Genomic DNA, 14,356 nt, shown 5'->3' with positions numbered 1-14,356 from the left:
ACAAGCATCTACATAAGACTGTTAAATTGATTGTTGCTTTATATCAAACAACTTTTATAATACTTATTCTTATTATCATAATATTTTATAAAATTTAAGGAATATGACAAAAAAGATATATAGGTATTGAAGGGGGGGTCTCTGGGAGGAGTTGGGGTACAAAAGGAAAACAAGAATGTGATTCAATTCTATTTACTTAAAATATGTTCTTAAATGTTAACAAATTCAGATAAGTTGAAATTATGCAATTAAAGTTTAAAAAAAAGAATAAAACATCTTGAAGACTACAAGATGCTAAAAATGCCCAATGAGAAATGAGGGTCAGGGTGCACGGCCCATCAGGTCAGTGATCACATGGAACCATGCTGGTCATCAACCAGAGAAAGCAGAACAAGTGAAGCAGAACCTCCAGATACCAAAGAAAACCCCAGCCTTGGGGAGGCTGCGACAGGGGGAGGATCTCCAGTGTAAAGCCAACCTGGAGTACATGCTGAGATCCCATACCAACCTCAAACAATAAAATACAAATAATGATCACTGAAAAAATATGCAACTTGGAATTATTTTCTCTCCCAAAATATCAATCAAGTGTCAGTGATGCTTCAAACTGTTCCTCCATGTACACAGTTCAGAGCGGAGAAAAGATGGAGTTGCTTTAGTAGCAAAGTAAGAGCAAGGGAGATCCAGGAATTTTCATGAAGACCAAAAAGCAAAGGGAAGTTACTGTGACAACTGTGAAGTGACCAATTCCAAATGGAAATGAATTACTAGAGTACAGAACAAACAAAACAAGTGGGAAGAAAAATCCCAGCTACGGCAGGGCGTTAAACAAAAGAATTAATCAGCATGGCAATAAACAAAAGAATCATAGCAATAAATCACCATAGCAACCAATGCCAGAAACAACAGAACCTTGCAGGAGGAGTGTGACTGTGGCATGCTGAATCTGAGTCTGGAAGGTGAGGTGAATCTGAATTTAGGTACCCATTCAAAAGTGTACCTGTTAATGTGCTTGCCACACAAATATGAGGAGCACAGTTCAGATCCCCAGAGTCCACATAAAGCTGGGTGGGCATGACAGTCCCCAGAAATCCCAAAGGGTGGAAGGCAGAGCCAGGGGACTGATACCCAGAGCACGCTGGAGAGCCAGAAATATCAAGTTCTGGGTTCAGCAAGAGATCTCAAGGAGGAAGTTGGAAAGCTAGTAAGAAAAATATCCAAATTCTAATATACAGTTTTTTATGGGGTAGGCGTGTTTTTCCATGTGGCATGTGTACATGTGTGTTGCAGATCAAAAGTAGGGCCATGTGTATACTAAGGCTCCCACGCTACCCCTGAGCTATACCACAGCACCAGAAACACAGTATCAGGAGATACCAGTCATATATTTGGACTTGAACAACATCCTATTATGGTACATGACTGTATATGCACAATGAATATATGTACATGAAAAGGTCTAATGGTATAATTATGTAATTATAAATTTAACCCATGTGAGCCAAAATATGAATTTTACACATGTCATCCAAAATCAGTTTGGGGGGAGGTTAAATAAAAACTAAAAAATTTAGCATGAGATATTAAAGTGGCAGAAGTGAAAATTTATCTCTACAGAATTTTAGTAGAAAAGAAGAGGGGGAGGAACCAGCCATGGAAGACTGTTTGGCTAAATGTGACATTTTAAATGAATACATCATTTATATTATTTTCATTACATATATGTGTACCCATCTGTGTGTGCTATGAGCACATGAGTACAGGTACCCTCGGAGGCTAGAGGTGTTGGTTCTCCCTATAGCTGGAGTTGCAGACAGTGCTGGGTACTGGGAATCAAATGCAGATTCTATGAAAGAGGAACACATACTCGTAACCACTAAGCCATCTCGAGTCCCACATTAAAATAAAAATTACTTTAGTAATTTTTAAAATTTTAAATTAATTTATGAAATAAGCTGGAAAAAGAGTAAAAACAATCAATCATTAGAAGTCTTGAGGTTTAAAAGCTTGTGCTAGCTACTTTCATGTCACCTAGAGTCATTTTGGAAGAGGGAATCTCAACTGAGAAAATGACCCCACCAAATAATCCTGTAGGCAAACCTGCACATCTCCCACTCCCCTTCAAATTCATTGCCTCTTTCTTCAGTGTTATTGCCTGCATTTGTACATATACATATTTACTCCTGAGTATAACCCGATTCTCTCTATAATGTCACTTCTAAGTATGTTGCCAGGGCTGACTCTGTGGTTTTGGACAAGTTGGTGTCTATTTCTTTCACTCTTATCATTTCTTAATAGGTGCTAACAAATTTTTTTTCCTTTAAAATAAAAGGGATATAGTTTGTGGTGATGCACACTTGCAACTCCAGCACTGGGGAGGCAAAGACAGGATGGAGATCTCAACTTTGAGCATGGCCTACATATCAAGCAAAAATAATATGATAGATGAATGGATGATTTAACTAGCTGGATAAAGAAACACAGACGGATATATAGCAAGATAGGTAGGGTGGGTAGATGGACGGACGGACAGATTTATATATGTGTGTGTGTGTGTGTGTGTGTGTGTGTGTGTGTGTGTGTGTGTGTGTGTGTGTATACACATCTCAGGATGGATGGGTGGACAGATGGACAGACAGATGATAGATGGAAGGATAGAGTGGTAGGGTGATAGACAGATGAATGGATAAAAGGCAGATGAGATAGGTAGATGAGAGAGAGAGAAAGAAAGAGAGAGAGAGAGAGGGAGGGAGGGAGGGAGGGAGAGAGAGAGAGAGAAAGAGAGAGAGAGAGAGATGACAGACAGAGATGGCACAATCCCCTAACAAACCATGCAGGCTCCTCATATGCTCACTTGGTCTCAGTTTCTACAACAGATAATTTTCCTCCTCTCACAACTATTTCCTGAAGTTTAAGGAGATATTAATTTTAGTTTCAGGAATTTTAATTTCAGTTTTAGTTTTAGTAGAATAAATTAATTACTACTAGAGAAAAATGAATATTCCCCATATTTCATATTTATGTAAAAATTAAATGCAACAAAGTATTCTCTATGCTTTCTAATATATGGGCCAATGGTAATTATATATTTTAAATTTTTTATCTTATGTAAACTTTGAATCTGCTGTCCCAGTGATCACCTCTGTCCTGTCTTAGGCACATTCCTCCCAGGCCAGTCTGCTCCTTCACTTACTTTTCCAGGTCAAACCAGTGCAATATTAATAATGCTCTCGCTGTCTGACAAGTTCTAGAGTGAGGGCCCTTTTATCATAACGGCCCCAGTTCTAAGAAATATTCAGAAATCCCTTTTATAGATAGCCATAATGTTTTCAAACAATGACCATTAAGTCATTATTGGGTTGGTTACTGGGCAAGATCAAACACAAGCCATGCTCCTCCCAACCCTCAACAAGTTCACATCTAACAGAATATACACAAAGTTCAACAAAATGACAGTGTCAACCAAGCTCAGATGTGTGAAAACAAACTGCTAATTACAGAAGTCCCCACATCAACATGGTAATAAGTGTGTGCCCAAAGAGCACTCAGGAAGGGCCCTCCAACTCCCGGCTTCACGACCACCCTCCCAGGGCCCCTCGGAAGTGGTTTGCATGGGGATGTGCAAATGTAGGCAGGACAATGGACTCCAGCTGAAGAAGACCAACAACAACAACAACAACACTGCACTGAAACTGGTTTCTGCATCAGGATCTCAAGTCACTAAGTCCTAAGATCCCTGGAGAGTGATGAGCATTTTTGAAATGCAAGAAAAATACCACACTTTTGACTTGGGAACCACACACGAAGGCTGAGCAGACACACAGCTAGCTGGCTGCCCCGCTGCACATAGTATGTAATCCATAAAATTAACAATGAAAGGGCAGCAAGCAGAAATATAGAAGACAGGCAGTCTTCGAAGACAGCAAAGATAAAATACAGAATATGACAGCAATTCAAAACAATCTTGCTAGGCGTACTGCATCATACAGTTACTTTGACATTACTAATAGGAATAATTTTACATAGTGAGTTGCATCAGCATTCAACTTCTGAACTGAAATCAAAATGAGTATAAGAAGAGTAGTTAGTGGCATGCCAAATACAAAATCATTAAGAAAATTATAAGAATTCATGTATATGCTGGGAAAACATCAGATTTTTATGCAAAAGCTAAGTATAAAAATATTTTACGTATATTTTAAAAATAGGAGATATTTTAACATGTGATTTTTTTTTCTTTTTTAGTAGAACCCAGTAACTGGTAAAAAGAATTCCATTTCCCCTGGGTGAATCAGCATCTCTCCACATTGGCGCACGTACAACAGCAACTCTAGAGGCCACACATTAGGAAGACTAGATGGCTAATAGTTACATACTTCCTATTTTCGAGCCTCTGCACCTAACATCTGTTTCTTACTTCTGTTCATGTGTGTTGCACAGACAACAATGCCACGCGTGTAACTTGCCTGAATGAGAAATGAAAGGGATGGAAGCTTTAAAAGGCTCCTCCGGAGGATGGCTATGTGGAGCGGGGGGCGGGTCTACATTCTTATCTGAGGGTGTGCTCTCCCCGAGCCTGTCTGCAAAAATAAGAGCAAACAAAACAAAAATAAAATAAAATAAAGATGGTTTTAAACAAAAGGTGAAATACAGTACAAACCAAAGTAAAAACAAAAGCAACAGCCTTTTTGAAAAGCTAATTCACAGCCCTGTTCTGGTAAGGCTGAGGACTGTCCTACAGTGAATACCTGTTTGCTGCTACAAAATCAAGTTCAAGGAGATTAATCAGTGCTAGATTACATTAAATACAATCTACTTAATTAATTCTGGTTCACTTCATACTAGCTATTTTTATTTGTAACATATTGAACTTGAGTTTTAAACCCTGCTTATTACAAAGACACACTTAGCACTTTCACCAAAAAAACTATTGAAAAAAATTGCAAATGGTTATACATTCATAAAATTGGTAAATTCAAATTCCCAGTAGTCATAGAAATGGAATTCAGTCCATTTGACATTATTCATTCCTCCTAACACTTTGTACTATTATACACACACACACACACACACATACACACACATACAAAGTACATACACACATGCATGTGCAATAAAGTATATTTATTAATCCAACAAATATTTATTATACATCAAGCATAGCACTGTTCTGACCCCTACCCTCATGTAGTTTATATAAAAAAGAAGCATTAAAGTAGTAGACACTAAAAAGTGTATACTGTGTGTTTGAAAACAAATATGCTACAGAAGAAAATGCAGAGCAGAGAAGAGAGGAAAACAGGATGACAGAGTGATCCACAGCGACAGAACACAGAGCAGGGGATGCAGGCTGCTGGGGATGAAGATTCCCCCCCCCACCCGCCGCTGGGGATGAAGACCGACACCCCCCCCCCCGGATGACAGAGTGATCCACAGAGACAGAACACAGAGCAGGGGATGCAGGCAGCTGGGGATGAAGACCCCCGCCCCACCCGGCATGGCTGTCCTCACTAGGGATACTTACATACCAACTCAGCACTTTCTGATTTTGTACAATGTATCTTTCCTGATCTTAAGCAATCAAAACTGTACTATTTGAAACTTATCAAGAAAGAGATTTTAGGGCTGGAGAGATGGTTCAGTGGTTAAGAGCACTGACCGCTCTTCTGAAGGTCCCGAGTTCAAATCCCAGCAACCACATGGTGCTCACAACCATCTGATGCCCTCTTCTGGAATGTCTGAAGATAGCTACATATTTATATATAATAAATAATAATTTACATAGTATTTTTACATATAATAAATGAATAACTCTTTTAAAAAAGAGAGATTTTACACATTCCCAGTAGACCTTTGTTCCATAGCCATTTTGAAAGAAAAAAAAAGTGAAATCCATTTTCATGCTAGCTTGTTTTCAAGAACGGTTCTGGTGAGTAAGTTCAGAGCTAGAGGTTAGAGCACCAATTGAAGAGTTAGCTTCATAGCATCTTTCTGGCAAGACAATGAAGACCATTATAGGACCAATTTATTGTAGCAAGAAGCAACGCTGGCCCGTGAAGGAAGGACAGCGGAGGAGTCTCTCAGGTATGTGTACACAAGAGATTATGCACTCAAATCAGGTCTTCCTGGGCCCTTCTACGCACCCTCTAGATCCTGTCCTGACAGAGTGCAAAAGAACAAAGGAAGGCTAACCGAAGTGACAGCCACAAGAGCATCATCAAGAAGGGAATTTGCCCAAATCAAGATGGGATGTAGGCACTTAAGTCTGAACTAGAAACAGCCTCCGTAACACCTGCATTCTACTGTCAGGAAGTTAAAGAGCAGCTGCTTCCCCAATAACACAGACGTGATCTAAGCGTGAATTTGGAAACCTCCACTGTTTTTTGTATGTTTGTTTTTGTTTTTTAAGACAGGGTTTCTCTGTGTAGCCCTGGCTGTCTTGGAACTCACTCTGTAGACCAGGCTAGCCTCGAACTCAGAAATCCACCTGTCTCTGCCTCCCGAGTGCCGGGATTAAAGGCGTGCGCCACCACTGCCCAGCTGGAAACCTCCACTTTTAACGTATTCTCCAAATTTCAAAACACTATCGTAACAATGGTTCCCCAGTTTATGAAAATGCAAAATCAATACTTGGCTCTTGGAATTCTTTTACATTTGGTATAACATTTTCAACAATCAAGAAAATTGTGGTAAATACATAAACAGCACTGTGCAGTTAGACATAATAACAACAATAACAACAACAACAAAAGCCTTCATGTGGGAGTAAGCTAATTTGTTATATAGAAGTCTCCAAGAGGGAAAATACAGGAGTTACTGTTGTATAAAAAACTCATTTACTCAATTATTTTCAAACAGAAGTCAGAATACATTTGTAACAAAACGCACCATGTTCTATTGTTCCACAAAACACAAAATCAATGTTTAATGGAATATTTTTTCTATCACTTAAGATTTCTAAAATGCACATAACCTGGTCTTTTGTATTTTACAGAATACAAAATAAATACATTAACTTACTATGCAATCAATTACAGAGATATAAAAACAAAATGTTTACTGTGGAGCTACATTTTAAAGACCTGGTCACCCCTAACCTGTGTTAAGTACCAGTTTCAAATGAATGGTTCTCTTTCAATTAAAACAAAGTCTCGGTTCCACATAAGGAATCTGCCTTGTCCTGACACATAAAAGCATCATGCTGGAAAGTGAAGACAGATGCTTTTCAAAGCGTTCAATTGATAGAAACAGTGAAAAAAGGGTAGGACTTTAAAATTCTGAAAGCAAAGCCCTTTCCATCATACTACCACACAGTTAAAATACTTTAGAAGATATTTTAAATGTGCAGCTTAAATAGATAATGCCCTCAAAGACCTAACAGTTAACAGAGTTGTAAAAAGAAGTATTCATTGATACTATGGAGTCAGTCTAATGTGCCTGAAAATCATTACTCTGCATTGAAGACACTGTAACAGGTCAGAATGAACGAAGGTTAACGGCTAAAAACTTTACCATAAACGAATTAGACATCCGTACATTTACAACTCGTGTCTTCAAAATTTATACGACATACTTAGTAAAACTGCAAAACAACCAGTCTTTGAGTTTTTGTTATTCATTTTAGTCATTTTGATGAAATTTTAAACAGAAAACTAAATTTATTTGTCCAAAAATCAACCTTCCACTGTTCTTAACTAAGTTACAAGGATACCACATCTAACCAAATCCAGGTTGGCATTCCCCAACCCAAACACGTGGTATTCCAGTTACAGTTTAACACAGTAAATGTCTTAGCAACTAGATTCCTGAGGGTACATACTGATCTCATGCTTTGGTACAAAAGACAATGACAGCAGCAAGCCTAATTTAAAAAAAAGAATCACTGAAACAAACTTCATTATTAATACTTAATATTAGCTTAATGTATTCTTATTAGGAAAGGACCAGTAAAAGATTCTGAACCATAAAATACAAGCAACAATAGTTTATTTTATATGTTAAATAGCCGTTACAGGTAATCAACTATTTCCACAAAGATCACTAAAAAATATCAATTATTTCAGTTTTAATATCTCAAAAATGTTGTTATTCACTTAAAATTGCTTCCTATAGGAAGCACACAAGTAATACATCTTTTTCGTCAACATTATCTTTTTTCCTACTAAATGAATAGCCATGGACCACTGTATCAGGAAAATCTTGAGTGGCAATGACTCTGCAACGTATATATCACTCGCAGGGAGAGTGTGTTCTCCAAAGCCTCAGGAAGGCGGTCATTCTCTCCCTAGCCAAACACATGTGCTTTTGCAAACAACTCTGGAAAACAATATGTGTGCCAAGTAACAAATATATAAATAAACTACGTGGTATTTCAAGTGCATTAGTTTATTTCTTCAGTTTGGAAAAAGTCCTTGAGGACGTAAGATCCAAGCAATTACGGATACCCATCAACCCTTAGTGTACAGTCAGGCTGCCACTGAAATTAAGGTTCTAGAGGAGGCCCCTGCTTATCAGAATGGTTTCAACTCTCCCATACAGAGCAAATGTTAGATACACTACTGCTACACTTGAAGAGATAGCAACGATGACTGCTACACTAAGTAAGACTATAGAAGGAAATGTTTCTAAAGTGCATACACCCCATACACTATCAACTTATAAATTTTCCTAAAAGCGCCACTCCTTCCTTTTAACTCCAGTGCACTCACTTAATGTTAAGAACACGGAATGCTTTCCACTGGCTTCCGGCCGTCATCTTCCCATAGGGTCAGTGCTGTATGCTCTTGACTCTCATTCAATTAATTTACCAAGAAGCCTAGTAAATTAAATATAGTTTCAAGATGCCAGCTATACATCTTAAGACGAGAGGCAATGGCTCCCATTCCCTATGTAGAAACAATCACTTCATTCAGCTTCCCTAACAATCCTGTCCCATTGATCCCAGTTTACAAGTGGCAGGGGATGAGCCTGATACAGCAGCTGAGTGACCTCACTGTGACTTCACTTAGTGAGATGCCATCAGCAGGGATAAAAACCTGAGTTTCTGATGCTATGTGCTGAAGTGAGTACAGAAGCCCCGTGGTATTGGTGGCCCCTCCTCAAGGCCATCTGGGTACTTTGTAATGGCAGTGATTGCTCCTGGGCTCTCGTCTAGGACCTGGCATCTTCTGTGATATGATGCGGTGTGATGCAGTCTGAGCTGTCTCTGTCAATAGACATACAAGTCCATGTGTGCAGCACTGATGTTGCCTATCTTCAAATTTGAAAACAGTTATTCCAAAATTTAAAAGATGAAACTACACATGCAGGCATGTCTTCATCTAGTTCCTCCCTCCACCAAAGAAACAGCACATTTTATAAGACACAAAGTAATAAGATCTTCACCTGGCCCTTGACATTCTGAAAAAACAATGATTTTTTTTAACCCAGGAAACTAAAAGTATTTGTTAACAGACCCTTCTCAGAGCACATTAAAACTTACACTTTCTGATTCTAAACTAGCCCTTGGCTGGGGAGATGGCTTAGTTAACACATTTGCTGTACCACCGTATGGAGAGAATCCAAATCCCCAGTGTGGATGCTTGGTGTGTATGGTGGCCAACTGTAACCCAGTGCTCAGCAGGCAGACAGGAAGACTCCAGACAAAATGACTCAAAAAACTCGATTTTTTATTTGTGAGTTCATCTGAGAGACAATTCCTCAAATGATAGGGTAGAGAGGCATCAAAGATGACTCTTAACTTCAGTTCTACACAGGCATGCAAACACATGTAAATGAGCATATGCACACGCACACACACACACACATTAAAAAACTAAAATAATCCTATAAATTATAGTTACTTGACTACCTCCTGATCGCCTTTTACTATTCTTCAGAAGAGACCATTTACTTTTAAAACTGCAGGTTACTTAATAGAAATTCCAGGAAAAATACCATACAAAAATGTTGTGATTTAAAAACATTTTTTAATATGAGGTAAGATTTTTTTTTTATCAAAGTTAACAAATGTATACCAGAGGCTTAAAATTCATTTTTCTGCTCACGCTTAAACACCAATATACAAAATACAAGTTTAGATGCCAAACATGAGTGCCTTACAGGAATTCTTTACATAAATGTAAGCCATCTATGAATTTTACATAAAATACATACTAATTCAGACAAAGCATTTTTATTTACTAAATGTGTTCACAAAGCTAGTTACTTAAATAAAATAGAAATTAGAAACTGAGAGTTACTTATTAGGCCCTTCTCTATATGCAAAACAGAGAACCTCACTGTATATATGTATGTGTATGCTATATATATACATACACATATATATATATATACATACACACATATACACATACACACAAGCCTCAGAAACTAAATAATCACCTGTGTTTTCCACAAAATGAGCTTCTTGCTCTTAATCTGCAAACCTCAAACCTACATTCTTCCAAAAAAAGATCATTCTAAAACACATATGGCAAGACTTGATGTATATATTAGGTAGTCTGAGAAAAGGTAACAATTCCAAGTAAAAACGTTGAGATATCAGATTTAAAGTGGAAAAAAAATTTTTAAACTTTGGCCATACCAGGACAACAAAGCAGGCCCTTTATGTCAGCACTCAGTGAAAGGGCATGACAAAACATTACCATAGTACAGCCCACGCTTTCTCTGAGCATGCTCAAGGGTGTCACAGACCCACACTGTCTCCTCCTGAGTGTGTAAGAAAGAGCTGCAGAGCGATTCATAAGGCAAAGGACTGACAATGTCTTCCCTACTTGAACATTAATCTTCCATGTCTTGAAGATGTTATGAATTGCACATTCATAGATAGTTCTTAATGGTTAAGATTATCAGCAATCTTGAGTTTATTAGCTACTATCAGGCAACTAATTTCTAATATGCAACACAACACAGCTTAATAGTATAGAAAGAAAGTGGCCTGTATTTTTCCCTCAAATGTACAAAAAGAATTTTTGACACGACCTCACACAGTCTTTGGCCTTGCTCAAATAACTATATAGCTGTTACTTTACTGTGAAGCAAAATAAGCCTTCAAGTGTCCCTTACTTGATCTTAGAAGGTCAAATTCTCTGTCCAACAGTTCCTCTTCTGTTAATTTGGAAAAATTGTCTTCTCCAAAAGGATTCCAGCCTGACATGTCAGGAGGGTGGCTGATGGTCTTCTGATTTGTAAAATTTGCAAATGCCTCTTTCTCAGCAGCTGACCTGTTGAGAGAGGAGAAAGAATGACAGGGATGACATTACAATTCAGGGAACTTTTCAGTGCCTCACTTCACACTGCACAAACTCTTGGAAAAGACCTGGAATATGGAGGATAGATTAAGTAATATATACATTATATATACATTAAGATGATAGATGAATTATGGATGAGCCTGGGCTTGTAGCTCAGGGATAAAGGGCTTGCCTGGTATGCATGAGACCTGGGATTCAATACTCACCACAGAAATAAACCAAACCATGGGCCACAGTGGCTCATCCCTGGAATCCCAGCACTCTGGCAGCTAAGGCTGTAAGGCTAGCCTAGGCTATATAAAAGTAAGAGTAAAGAATGGACAAACAACGGCTGCAATGTGAACCACCTCCATAATGCACACAGCTCTAAGCACTGGTACATGCAGTTGCACGCTTGTGTGTTCCTTATGTAGCCCCTTACTCCTCTGCATCCTAGTCCACAGGAAATGAGGATAGTGTAAACTTTTGAGGCTACTGACAAGAGTAAATAATTCAGCATATAAAACAAAAGCAGTATCTGTCTTTTTTCAAAAAAAAAAAAAGAACAAAGGACAAAAAGCAAGCATTTGATAACTATTAGTTGTTATGCTCAAAGTTAACAAGCCCTAAAGTGACAATCAATAACCAAACAGTATCACTCTAAAACTAGTACTGAATACTGTACAGTGATCCTACACCCTAGCTATGTGGAGACATCACACTAATTTTCCTTTCAAAAATTAAACTCCCTGTGTAGTGGTGTGAATAAGTATGGCCCCCCACAGACTCCTATGTTCAAATGTTTGGCCGATAGGACATGGCGCTATTATGAGCTGTGGCTTTGTTGGAGCCATGTGTCACTATGGAGGAAGGCTTTGATGTCTCCTATGTTCAAGCTATGCCCAGTGTGACACCTTCTGCCAGTAGATCATGATGTACAACTCTCAGCTCCTTCTCTAGCACCCTGCCATGCTTCCCATCATGATGATAAATAGTCTAAACCTCTAACTGTAGGCCAGCCCCAATTAAATCTTCCCTTATTACAATTGCATGTGTGTCTTCACATCAATAAAACCCAAGACATCCTATCTGTAACTACTAAAAAATGATGACCTGCTAGTGTTGCCTTAAAAACAGGCAAAGATAACTAAGGGTTATTTTGCATACACATAACACATCTTTCATGGTTTGATGAGACTGGTGTTGAAAATATCTATGGTCCTGGGTCTGAGTCCAAGGGTTCTATGGAATTTATCTGGTAGGCCTGTTAGTTTTTAAGAGATAATACAAGGCACCTCCCTCAACCCAGTCGGAAAGTCCAGCACAGAAATGATGTAGCATAACAAAGTTATGCTTTCTTTCACAATTTGATTCCAAAAGATTGGTAGAAGGGAAAGATTCTACATGTTAAAAGAAATAGTTTATAAGTCTAAAGTCACTCTAACTCCCAACAAATGGGTCATAAAAGTGAAAACAAGGGTCAACAGGTGTCCTTTTCATTCCTAAGTCCAGGCCTACTAGGTGTCCTTCAGCCAAAAGAATAATATTTAAACAATTGTTGTAGTTTGGAGCACACAAGAGGGAAATAAACAGTAACTACCTTCAACTAAATAAACTTATCAGTTAATAAGACCTGATGGGCATGGCCAAGTCATACAGCTACCTTCATGTGGCAAGAGTTTCATCTCTAGTTTCAAAATGTATAGACCTGCAGAGTCCTTAAAACACACAGCCCTAGGAAAACTCAAGGGGCATGCTACAAACTATCTGGCTTCCTATCTGAACCTTCTCCTCCCACTCTGCGGATGAATTCAGAGGCTGTTTCTGGCATACTGCTCAACAGAGTGTCACCTTAACCCACAATTTAAAGACATATTAAAGCACGTCTACAGGGGCTAGATATGGCATCACAATGATCACTCAAGACCTTAGTTTAATCTCCAGCACTAGGCTGGGGTGTAGGGCTAACAAACTGTTTATACTTTCTCCCCAAAAGAATGAAGCCAAATCCCTAACCCCACTTAGTAATTGTCTTACTATAGTAACATTATTTACTTTTGCAACACTTTACCTTGCATTTCTTTAAATGGCATTTGATTTGTATAACTATAAATAATTAAAAGCATTTTGAACAAATTAAAGACTCAATGATATTTATTATTAAAAACAGATAGGGATGCTGGAGAAACAACTAGTGATAAACAGCACTTCCTACTCTTGCGAAGGATCTGGGTTCAGCTCTTAGAACCTACATGTTGGCTCACAACTATCTGTGACTCCACTTCTAGGAGACTGGTGTCCCCTTCTGGCCTTAGTGTGCACCACATACCCAATGGTGCACATACAAAACACTCATCACATACAACCCCTAAAGTAGTTTTCTCGGATTTTTGTTTCTACTTAAATTACAAAGAATGCCAGTGGCTACACTTTTTCTGCAAATAGGAGCTGGCGGACATGCTAAATGGAATGGGAGGAAGGAGGACAAACAACAGAGGACTAGGAAGGAAAGAATCAGCTCTACGTAACAGCGAAAGCAAGCTCACTCAGAAGCCATTTGATATTTGCTTCTTGCAGTATTGCACGCTTCCACACTAAGTGCCCTTGTATCCTCTGAGAAAATACTTGCCTGTTGGCACCATAGGAGGAGTCCACTATGGTTCCAACCTGAGCTGGAAGTGACGAGGCGTAGGAAACTAAGGCTGGTGCGAACTCTTGAGGGGAGGTAAGATACTCAGGTGACACATGCTGTGCTGGCTGCTGATGGCGAGCTAACATCTGCTGCTGCAACAAAGCCTGCTGATACTGCTGCATCTGAAATAAGAAGTAACACGAAGCCCATGTCCAGGTCACCTCTGCCACTGGTTACCATGTTCTTTCCTTTCCCCAGTCATGGAGACAAAACTAGAAACCCTAGAAACCCCAACATAATTGAGTACTTGAAGAAGGAGCTGCTACCAGACAACTACACAGTTATTTAAACCCATTTAATATAAAAAGCCAGCCGGGCGGTGGTGGCACATGCCTTTAATCCCAGCACTTGGGAGGCAGAGGCAGGTGGATTTCTGAGTTCGAGGCCAGCCTGGTCTACAGAGTGAGTTCCAGGACAGCCAGGGCTATAC

The 14,356-nt window shown here is 38.9% G+C and overlaps 1 protein-coding gene and 1 long non-coding RNA gene across 2 annotated transcripts in view; one reads left to right on the top strand and one right to left on the bottom strand.

Moving 5' to 3' along the window:
- Positions 1 to 14,356, bottom strand: part of Bmp2k (BMP2 inducible kinase) — a 103,855-nt gene that overhangs the window by 20,171 nt on the left and 69,328 nt on the right. The window contains exons 13-15 of the mRNA XM_031391226.1: positions 13,864 to 14,048; positions 11,068 to 11,225; positions 4,467 to 4,580 (exon numbers count right to left, since the gene is read on the bottom strand). Coding sequence (XP_031247086.1) covers positions 4,467 to 4,580; positions 11,068 to 11,225; positions 13,864 to 14,048 — 457 coding nt within the window. The remainder of the gene's footprint in view (positions 1 to 4,466; positions 4,581 to 11,067; positions 11,226 to 13,863; positions 14,049 to 14,356) is intronic.
- LOC116104766 lies at positions 358 to 4,403 on the top strand. Its single transcript, XR_004123959.1, has 2 exons — positions 358 to 959; positions 4,246 to 4,403. It is a non-coding gene; the product is annotated as an uncharacterized LOC116104766 (long non-coding RNA).

Source organism: Mastomys coucha, unplaced genomic scaffold (assembly GCF_008632895.1).
Source record: "Mastomys coucha isolate ucsf_1 unplaced genomic scaffold, UCSF_Mcou_1 pScaffold22, whole genome shotgun sequence".
Classification (NCBI taxonomy): Eukaryota; Metazoa; Chordata; class Mammalia; order Rodentia; family Muridae; genus Mastomys; species Mastomys coucha.
This window is presented reverse-complemented; position numbering and strand designations above follow the sequence as displayed.